Source organism: Brachyistius frenatus, unplaced genomic scaffold (genome assembly GCF_029030835.1).
Source record: "Brachyistius frenatus isolate BFR_SWC_R1_liver_20210118 unplaced genomic scaffold, ASM2903083v1 Contig_102, whole genome shotgun sequence".
NCBI classification, from domain to species: domain Eukaryota; kingdom Metazoa; phylum Chordata; class Actinopteri; family Embiotocidae; genus Brachyistius; species Brachyistius frenatus.
This window is the reverse complement of record NW_027210701.1, coordinates 991,566-1,002,836: the sequence shown is the minus strand read 5'-3', so window position 1 is coordinate 1,002,836 and position 11,271 is coordinate 991,566. Positions and strand designations below refer to the sequence as shown.

Below are 11,271 nucleotides of genomic sequence, written 5' to 3'. Positions count from 1 at the left end.
GGTCATTGAAGCTGATCGGGTTCAGTCCAAATGATTGGAAACAGGTGTCGGTGTTTGAATTAAACCTGGAACCAGCTCCTCCAGAACCTGGTGTTACTGAGGGGCCAGTCTGCTGCATAGGTTCTGGTTCAGATGGGTCCACCTTAAAAAACGGTTTCTTTCTAAAGAAAATGAACTTATTTTGCGTCGCTGCTACTGCTGCTCCTCCTCCTCCTCCTCCTTGTCTCCTCTCAGTGTTTTGGTGTAAGTGTCCTTTAATCCGGCGGCTCATCCAGTTAATCCAGTCACATAATGGTGAGCAGTGATCGGTTGTTCTGCTCGGTCGCTTTGCTCATTAACAGATTTAAAACTGCCCGCCGGACTGGAACTGGCCGGTCCGAAGACTCTCGGTCTTGGACTCCATTAAGAAACCGATCCAGTAGGGGAACTTGGAGTCGATCACTAACAGTTCTTTATCGATATATCTTCATTTTTGATCTGCTGATTGTTTCGTGTGCAAAATGTCAGAAGATTAAAAAATAAAAAGTCCATCAATAATTCTCAGAATTACAAGAAAACATTTCAGAAGCTACCAGCGGGCCCCAGGGCCCCTTCAGGAAGGGAACCAGGCCTGGACCCTTCAAACAGGTCGCAGACTGATGCTTTAAAAAATTTTAAGCACCTTTTGTTCCAATGCATCTAAAACAAGCCAAAAATCTGATCAATCACCGATGTTATTGATCTTTTTCAGGTTCATTCAGAAGTCCATTGCAACGTCCCACACTTTAAGGAGCTTTGAAACCCCTTAAAAAGATCCTTTAATTTCTACCTGAGCTGCAAAATTTTAACTTTTAAATTCAGACAGGTTTCAGGTTTGTGTCGTTTCATCACTTTAAATTCAACAGCATGTGACTAAATGATCCAAACGTTCCCAAAATGTCCTTTAAACCGTGTTTCTAGGTGAGTCACTGAGCTGGAGCTAAGGAATGCTAAAATTGTGTCTTTTTTTTTTAAAAGGAATCTTGTATGGAAGGTTGGGCACATTCAATAAACCCAAAATGTAATGTTCAATCACTGAGGTTCTTCATGTTTTTCAGTTTTGTGGGATGAATGTTAATTTTAAAGGACGTTCTCCACAGTTGAAAGGGCTTTGAAAATCCTTAAATTGAAAGAAATACATGTTCATGTTATAATCTGTCCGTTTCTGCTTCCTTTCTGCTGTTTTAGATCATTTTTATATTTTTAGGTGGTTTTCTTTAAAGATGGAAATTAATTAGTTTCACTGAATTTGTCCTTTTTTTTTTTTTTTAAATCAGAGCTACAAAATTTAGGAAAGCTTTTGTCTTTTTTAATGGGACTTTTGTATGACTGATTTAAAAACCAAACCAAAAGTTTACGAAATAAAATTAATATATCTTTTGATCAAGAGGAGAAATGAACGTGACTTAAATCCGGTGAATTGAAGGGAAGGAGCGGCGGGTGGAGGCTGAGTGGAGGAATGGGGAGTGATGGAGGAGGGGGGCTGGACCTGCAGGAGGAGGAGGAGGAGGAAGGCCACATTAGTCCGCAGGTCACCATCACCTCCTCCTCCTCCTCCTCCTCACTAACACTCTGCCTCTCTGCGCTCGGCTCGGCTCGGCACGCTTCCACCCGAGCCAGGGACGCACACAGAGCAGGACACAGGACCAGGAGACCCGGAGACCCGGAGCGGGACCTGCAGGATCCGTGTTCCGGCTGCGGGCTCCCGTCATGCTGGGCACGGTGAAGATGGAAGGACATGAAGCTCCGGACTGGAGCGGATACTACAGCGAGGAGGTCGGTCACTGCGCGCCCGTTTACCGCTGCTTTTCCCGGTGTAGGACCCGGTGTAAGACCCGGGTCCGCCTGGTCTGGATCCGTTCTAGATTTGACGGACGTTTTCCAGTAAAACTTCAGTCCGTCCGGTTAAAGATCTTTAGAACAGTGGAATGAACATTTAAAACAATGTGAAGAAGATAAGTTGACTTTTCTTCGGCTCAGACTAAATAAAATTAAATAATCACGCAAATAAAGTCTTCATTTTTAGATTCATGAAACAAGCTTTTAATGTGTAAAAATAAAAGTAAAAGAGTTAAATGCGGAGTCAGGCGGAACAAATTAAATCCTCACATTTATTCTGATCAGCAGCTTTTAGTGATGAAAAACTGATTTTTATATTGGTTGTAAATCAGTGGAAATTTACCCAAAGAGAGGACGAACGTGTTAACAGGATCAATTTAATGATACAATCTGACATGAACAAAATGTAAACAATTTATTTAAAGTTAGCCTATTTTTATTTTAAAGAAATAACAATAATACAACTATTATTTTGTCACGTTTTATATTCAATTTAACTCTAAAATTGTGTTTTTTAGACGGACTCTTGATGAAAATCTGATCTGTTCCGGAGGTTATTGATTAGATCGCCGTAAAAACAGAAAATAAGAGACAACCGGCCAGAGTTAAGAGTTATTATTTTATTGATTTATTATTATTATTAACTTATCACAAAAAGATTGACTTACTTTTACTAATTTTTATATTTACCATAAAATCTGTTCAGGTCTTTGATATTAAAAAAATGTTCTTTACAAAATGTGATTCTGCTGCTGTTAGTGATATTTAATAGCCCATCATTAATCTATGAAACTGAGGTATATTTGCTATAAATGCTGCTGGACTCAGGCATTAAAATAATAAAGATGTTAAAGACAATTTTCATTTAATGAAGAATTAAATATAGAAATAGTTTGTGTGTTTAAAGAGTTTTAAAAATTTTGGTTCTGAAGTTCAGCAGAAAAGATAAAGTAAATTAAGGTGATGTTCCACCTGTTTGTCCAGTGCATGAAATCATTATTATGCATTAAAATCTGTGATTTTGCGACAACATAATGAAGTAATGAATTGATTTTAAAGTAGATTATAGAAGTATAAAAGTGTGTTAAACTAAAGCCTTCAATAACAGATTAAATGTGGATTCATGTTCCTCTCATACAGCTGAATGATGTTTGATTTTAAGTCAAACTGATTTATTTTTATTTTTTATTAAAGGCAGACTGTTTGGTTTCTTCAGCATCAGTGAACAAACACAACGCCGTAGATGGTAAAATGTAGATTTTCCTTCATTAAGTTTAGTTTTCAGTTGTTTTAAAAAGTTTAAATTGATAATTACTACATCTAATGAAATATATGAATTAAAATAAAAGTCTGTAAATTAACTCGACTCTACAGCAGATTTGATTTTAAATTCTTCAATTTAAACCTTTTTAACTATTAAACATCACAGGTTGTTATTGTCTTTAACTGAATGGCACCATTAAATCCAATTAAAATCATAAATCACTGTATTATCATTTATTACATTTAATAATAAAATGAAAAACAATTAATTAAATAATAAAAATAAACAAGTAATTATCTGCTGGAAATAAAGAGCATATAACATACGTGATTATTGAAAACCGGTTTTCTTTTTATTCTGATATGAAAGGATTTCTGTTTCTAAATGTCCCTTAACTTCACAACGTCCCAGCTGGAGGAGAAACGGACTTTTATTGATCTCGTAAAAAAAAGCTGATCAGTTGCATAATTCTAAAAGCCCTATTTGTTGGACACCGACTTTCGTTCTGTTTCACCCAGCAGGGGGTGCTGCTGCACTGAGGGGGGTCATCAGGGGACAAACTGATTGATCAGATGTTGAGGGATGTGACGGGGAGTTTGCAGGAATCTGATATTGATCCGTGATCAGATAGTTGATCAGTTTATTGGGGAAGTTTTTCTTCCCCAAGCTGATAAAAGATCAAAAACACATAAGAATCGACACACCACATCTTGCTCATCACCAATCAGACACGAAACACCACCGGTCTAAAATCTGGTCCTGGTTCAAGCGGTTCCAGAACCGAAACACGGTCCAGAACACCGGACCGGACCAGGTCCAACTGGTTCTAGCTCAACTAACTGCGACCTGCTCTAATCTCTGATCTAGTGTGACTAGTAAACTGGTTCTAACTGGTTCTAACTGGTCTGGTCTATGGTCTTCAACTGTGTCTGATCTGGTAATCTAGTTCTGAAGAGGTTCTAATGTTGCTCTAACTGGTTCTGATCAAATTACGCCTCCCATCACATTGGTTCTACCTGATCCTAGGTAGTTCTGATCTAGTTCAAATTCTGCCTCTGGTCTAACTGGTTCTGGTCTCTCTGCAGGTTTACTCTCCGATGACAGGCGGTGGGATGGGTTCTGGTCTCGGGATGGGTTCCATGTCCGGCTACATGTCCAGCAGCGGGACGACGTCGGGGTCCTTCAACATGTCATACAGCGGTACCGGTCTGAGTCCCGCCCCGGTCGGAGGGGTAGGCAGCTCGGCTTCGGCGGCGGCCATGTCGGGCCTGGGTGGGGGCGTGGCCTCAATGGGCGGGGCCCTGAGCCCGTCCAATATGAGCTCGGTGTCGGCCCAGCAGGCCTCCATGGGCCTGAACCCGTACGGCAGCATGAGTCCCACCATGAGTCCGAGCATGGCGTATGGCGGCGGCGGGCTGAACCGGGCCCGCGACAACAAGGCGTTCAGACGGAGCTACCCGCACGCCAAACCTCCCTACTCCTACATCTCGCTCATCACCATGGCAATCCAGCAGGCACCCAGTAAGATGCTGACGCTGAGCGAGATCTACCAGTGGATCATGGACCTGTTCCCGTACTACCGGCAGAACCAGCAGCGCTGGCAGAACTCCATCCGGCACTCGCTGTCCTTCAACGACTGCTTTGTCAAGGTGTCGCGCTCGCCGGACAAACCGGGGAAGGGCTCGTACTGGACCCTGCACCCGGACTCCGGGAACATGTTTGAGAACGGCTGCTACTTGCGCCGCCAGAAGAGGTTCAAGTGCGACAAGAAGATGCCGGGCAAGTCTGACGGCAGGAAGGAGCAGGGCGGGGGTGGGAGGGCGTCTCCCACGGGGGACTCCATCAAACCGCCGGGACTCCTGGACTCCTCGCTGCCCTCCTCCAGCCAGGCGGCCTCGCCCCCCGGGCTGGACCTGCGGGGAGTCGTTGGCGGGGCGTCGGACCTGAAGGTGTCCGGATCCCAGCTCCTGTCCTCCCTGTCACTGCCCCCCCACTCCATGGCCCACGAGTCCCAGCTGCACATGAAAGGAGACCCGCACTACTCCTTCAACCACCCGTTCTCCATCAACAACCTGATGTCGTCCTCGGAGCAGCAGCACAAACTGGACCTGAAGGCCTACGAGGCGCTGCAGTACTCCTCCTACAACGCCGGGGGGTCATCCGGCCTCGGCGGGCGGACCATGGAGCCTCTGGAGGCCTCCTACTACCAAGGGGTCTACCCCAGACCGCTCCTCAACACCTCGTAGTAGCAGCTGCACTTCCTGTCTGGACTCTCTGCATGCAGCCGTCCTGGACTTCCTGTCTGACCGTGACGATGCTGAGCTAGACGGGTTCTGCACTGGACTCCTGCACTGTGACCGAAACCAGGACGCACACAGACACACAAACTCAGCCGATTAAACTGATCCCAGGTCCGTGGTCTGCTTTTACACACCGAGTCACTACAGGTAGCGGCTTTAAGGTACGAAAACATCCACGCAGGATCCCACAGGTCAGACCAGAATCCGGCAGATCCAGTTCTTTAAGGATCTGCTGACCATTGTGCAGTTTGTGTCATTTATGTCCGTGGTTCTAGACCTGAGAGTCAAGAACCGTCTCCAGGTTCCAGTTTGCAGTTTCAACCCCTTCGACCTCTAAAAGTAAAAGAACCTCATCGAACTGATCGGGATTCATCAATACACAATGATTCACTTTAACCTGCTGGTTGGAGGGTAGAGGAACCATGAAAGTCTTGGTTCTGAGTCTGATCCTGGTTCTGTTCATATTGGGGATATGAGGTAGACTGAAACAAATCCACTTCTCAAGGACTAAACTCCATTCAAATATCTGCCGATTTAACATCCGTTTCATGTTGTTAAAGCTTGATGTTTTCTTGAATAAGAGCAGCTGATTGTAAACCAAACTCCATTCAAATATCAGCTAAGACACGTCTCAGATATTCAATTTACTGTAAATCAACTTCATTAAATCATATTTAAAAACAGATCAAAGATTGAGGTCCATCAAACAGAAACTTCATCACTTCAGATCTGAAGGACCCATCAGAGGGCCGCGACCCACAAGTTGAGAAGCAGTAATTTAAAAGTTTTTTTTTTTCCCGCAGCAGCCTCGGGTCAGAGGTCGCCGGACGACGTCGACTGCGGTCGTCACGGCAATGGTGCAGACTGTTTACATAAACGGCTGTCGATTAATGATCGGAATTAATTTTTCTGATTGGGATTTATTTCTCCCACGACCTCGTCTGCCTTTCCCCTGACCTCAGGAGGGGTCGCGACCCTCAGTTTGAGAAACCCCGCCGCAGATTAAAAAAAGCCTTTTTTTATGTAAAGGGTCAGCTCACCCAAATGAGTGGGCTGCTCCCGCCTCGCTGTTTGTTGTCGTCTGCATCCGGATTTCTGATCAGTTTCCCAACGTTTGATCTTTTCTGTGTCAGCGGTCGAGTTTGTTTTTGGGGGAAAATTTTTGACGATCGATCGGTGAAGATCAGCTTTGGTCTCTGACAGGTGAATTACTCAGAATTAGGAAAATGTACCCTGAGTATTATAATTAAAATCAGGACAGTCACTGGTGGAATATTTCTACTGATGGATCAACGTGCTGATTTATTTATCTGCTCCTGTCCCAAAGCCACGTTTGGGATTTTTATTTTGTACAAACTAAAGTCCAAAATAAATTAGTTTAATTTAATTTCAAGGAAAAGAAGAAAATATATATTTTTTTCAAATGAAAATAATTTGGAGAGATTATAAAAGTTATTTTCTGTCATTAGTGAGTTTGATTTGATCAGTTTTTCATCTGACAAAATGTTACTCGAGTAAAGCACAAGAACCTTTAATTTGTTCCCCAGAACTCGACTGAAAAAGTGTAAATTAGGACGCCTGACAGACGAACCTCAGGGAGAAATCAGATGGAAAAAACTGTAAATTTCAGACTGAGGCTGCTTCCGCATACAGAATCAAATCTGTCTGACATTTATTCAAACATCTGGAATAAAAAACAGAGTTTGTTCCTGATGGAAAAACTTTAAATATCGATCGGTGATCAGACAACAGAGCTGGACTGGAACGAGACGATAGAACCACCATTTCAGATTAAAGCCGCTGAACAGAAACTGGAGGTTTGAATGTTTTATTAAATTCAGGATCATCTTTTAGATTAAAATCAGAGACTGAAGCTGTTTAAACTTGATGCAGCAGGAGGAGGAGGAGGAAGAGGCCTCCTCATATCGCTGCTGAATTTATTCCTGATTTTACTGTTGGTCATTTCAGTCTGCAGTAACTTCGTGAAATTTAACGTCTCGGTCCTGTGAGAACCTTGTGAAACATTCTCCAGCTTCAAGAAGGTTTTTTAAATAAAGCAGCAGAATTTTAAAACAGGAAGTTTTTCCTTACAGCTGTGACTCTTGTGGAACTGTTGGGTTCCTCTGTGATGTTCTAAGGTTCTGTTGGAGGAACTTTACTCTGTTCGGGGCCTTGTGATGACGGATGTTTTGGTTCTTTTTGTATAAAAATGAATTTATTAGAAAATTAAGTTCAAAGTTTTAACATTTCATCCTTTAATTTGAAACCTTTGGAGATATGTGGTTTTCACTGGACAGGAGGGCCGTGGACGTGATCTAAAAAACACCGGATACTGGATCTTAATTCATATAGAAGTAAAAGTTCTTTAAACGGTTCTGAGTACAGAAGCAGAACTAGTTCAACAACACTCGGTTCCTAAATCACAGCGACAGTTGAAGAAAAAACAGGAGGAGAACATCAGAGAACCTTTCAGAAACAGAACCTTGCAGAAACAGAACTTTTAAGAAACAGAACCTGCAGCTTCTCTCTGAAGGAGCTGATTTTACTTCCAGCTGACTCGATGACTTTAATTGATTCTGAACAGCTGAGTTTATTTACAGAGTTTTTTTCTGGTTCAAGAAGCTTCTGATAAATAAACCTGAAGAGCAGACCTCACCTGGAGAAGCAAAGCATGCTGGGAATCGTCTGTTTCCACCGTCTTCCGTGAACTTAAACCGTCCTGAAGTTGGTTCTGTGTGTTTCCGAACAGCTTTCATGACGTCATCCTCACGTCACAACAGGTGGCGACCTTCATCAGTCGGTAGCTCTTCTCTCTGAGCACCTGCGGCTCATATTCCGGCTCCTTCGCTTCAGTCAGCTTCACATTCACAACTTCCGTTCGGTACTTTAAGGAAAGTTAAGCAAAACTTGAACGTCCCCTCAGGTGTTAAATCTGAAGCCAACCTCAGCGTCATACTGTCCAAAGGAAGAGCTGCAGATGTTTTACTTCCGGTCATAGACTGATCGTTTCCACTTCCGGTCAGCAGGTGTCTCTGAGCGTCACCATGGAAACACAGGTCCGGGTTACGGAACCGGCGCTAGCAGCGGCTAACCTTTTAGCCTGACAGCTCTGAAGAACATATTATTGGATCAGATATCCTCTGATCGATCGATTATCTGTGATCGATCAGCTCACTGATCCTGAGTCGATGGTTTTTAGGATGTTTGTTCGGGAACTCTCACTCTGTGTGTAAAAGCAGAATCACTTCCTGTCTGTTGATGCGTCTGTGTATTTGAATTCAGCTCTCCTCTCCATCACTGATTATTGATTATTACCATGTGCATGAATGAAGTGGGAGGTCTTCTTCACCGGCAGACACGCGGACCCTCCTCCTCCTCCTCTTCATCCTCGTCGTGTGTTTGTTCTTCGTTGGTTTTCGACTCTGATGCATGTTCTTAACTTATTCTGTCATTTTCAAATAAAAGAAGGAAACGCTGATGGTTGATTGACCGAATGATTGATCGGATAATTTAAAGATTTGGATTTTTCGGTGGGAATTTCTCGGTTCAAGATTTTTTTTTTTTTTTAAAGGTTGATTCCAACATTTTCGGGCCTGATGTTTATTAGTAATCCATAATATAGGCTATAATCAGATCGATTAGAAAATGTTAATGAGACAAACGTAATTATGTGATTTAATTCAATTAAAATTTCATATTTTCATTAATTTAGTTGGATAGTCATTTTTTTTTTACTTTATAAAATTATTTTATAAATAGTTGATCAATAATCGTTCACTTTACTGATCAGCTTGTTGAGTGAAAACCCTCTTTAACCCGTGAATTATCAATAAATCATCCCTGTTGTCCTATTAACACTTGGTTTTGGAATCACAAGTTTGATCAGTGACCAATATATATATATATATATATATATATATAAATACTTGTTTATCAGCCTAATAATAGGCCTATATTAATAGTAGCCTATTGCTAAGGTCTGATCCAAAAGTTCGTCAGAAATCAAACATTCATCTTTAAAAATAAAGTATCAATAAATTAAAACACTGATCATCAATAAACCGATGAAGGTCAAACATTTTTATTCGATGTCACAAAATATCAGGGCTTTGCTTTAAAATATCTATTTTGTTATTTGGATTTTAATTTAATTTAATTTACTTTAATTATTTTCTGAAACCAGAAAATAAAATTAATTCACCTGAATCATATCACCATTATTATTATTATTATTAATAATAATGAGTTATTATTAGACAATTATTATTTATCTGCCAGTTTCACGATGGTCTTTTTTTTTTGCTTGTAAACATCGAAAAAAAAAAGACAACAATAAACCATTCAAACAGTTTTCTCCGTGACCGTGAAGAGGCACGAGGTTCAATCAAACATAAACGGATTTCATCATTTGTTTGTTTATTAATAAATAGGCCTCTGCAACCGGAAGGTAATTTTAGTGTTCTTCAGGCTCTTATTTTTGTGTGTGTTTTGATCACGTTTTATTGTTTTTGTCCTTATTTCTAATGATCTTTGTGTTGATTTCTTTGTGTTCATCTGGTTTTTGTTTTGTTTGTTTGTTTTTCTTTTTGAGTTTTTCTTTTCTTCCTGTCCTTCCGGTCTTCCTCCGTGTCCTCCGGCTTGTTCACCGGCGAGACGAGCCGGTGAACAAGCCGAACACGGTGAACCTCCTGCGGCCTCAAAGCGCCTCAAAGCGCCGCCGCTGTCGCCGGATTTTGCGGGTCTTTGTGGGGCCGTAACCTCTGCCGCCGCTCCGTGAACCCGAACACGTACCGACAGATTTCACTTTGATCTGCAGCTTTTTCACGCATTTTGGCCGCAGAGCCGCGAAATGTCTCTAATGATCCCGTAATTATCTGCTAATTATCCGCAGACATGATCCCCCGAAGCGGCAACAGACCGAGACACGGATGGAGCCGAGAGGAGCCGAGCGGAGCCGCTTCTGCACAAACTAGAAACAAATGAAAGTATATTAAAACAGAAATAAAAACACAAAGAGCTCTATAAAAACTAGCAGTGAAAATAAACTCCACATAAAAGATGTTAAAATCTGCAGCTTCGAAACAGTAATTATTTGATCAAAGAAAACGTTTACATATATTGCTTAATTGTAAATGTAAAAAACTCAAATATATCTGTTTGTTGTTTTTTGTTTTCCTGAAGTTCACAAACACAAACATTGGTTTGTTTATGATCAAATTAGCAGATAACAAAAAAATAAAATAATAAAATCTCACTTTATTCTGCTGTTTGTGAAATAAACAGTTTTATTTTTGATTGATTGATTATTAGTGATCAAATGCTTCAGGTGACTTAAAGCAGCAGGTTTTATTTCACTGTGATGCGTTCACTGACATTTGAGAATAATAAATAATGTGCAGTAAATGTAATATGTGTGTGAGATGACATTTGATTTGTCTGCTGCTTATTGCCGTTTTACTGACGGTGACCTTCATTATTTAACACAGACAGGATTTTATTGTGGAGGGTCACAGCTGTCAACCCTTTTCTCAACTGACTGCACATCAGTTTGTTCAAAAACACAAGTTCAATAGAAATATTACAGGTGAAATAAAAACAAAACAAACTTTGTGTGTGAATAAAGAGATAACTGACATAAACGAGATGTAAATCTCATGTGAACGAGATTAAGACTCTGCAACAAGATCGAAATCTTCCTCAAACATGATCATAATTTTAATGAATAACAGAAATACAAAGAAATCAAAATGTATCTTGTTCAAAAAAGATGTGAATTTCTCTCAAACAACAACTGATGAAGAATAAAAGATAAAATAATAATTCATGCCAACATTATACAAACATTTCGCA

General features: G+C 41.0%; 1 protein-coding gene across 1 annotated transcript; it reads left to right on the top strand.

The window, feature by feature from the left end:
• The first annotated feature begins 1,668 nt into the window (after nt 1-1,668).
• foxa1 (forkhead box A1) lies at nt 1,669-9,033 on the top strand. Its single transcript, XM_069711633.1, has 2 exons — nt 1,669-1,794; nt 4,207-9,033. Exons 1-2 carry the CDS (start codon nt 1,729-1,731, stop codon nt 5,365-5,367), a joined length of 1,227 nt encoding a protein of 408 aa, XP_069567734.1. The 5' UTR covers nt 1,669-1,728; the 3' UTR covers nt 5,368-9,033.
• Nucleotides 9,034-11,271: the final 2,238 nt, after the last annotated feature.

Bases quoted from the DNA above. Each gene is read 5' to 3' on its own strand.
- foxa1 (XM_069711633.1), top strand. From the start codon at position 1,729: ATGCTGGGCACGGTGAAGATGGAAGGACATGAAGCTCCGGACTGGAGC. The intron at 1,795-4,206 runs GTCGGTCACTGC...GTCTCTCTGCAG, and splicing joins GCGGATACTACAGCGAGGAG to GTTTACTCTCCGATGACAGG.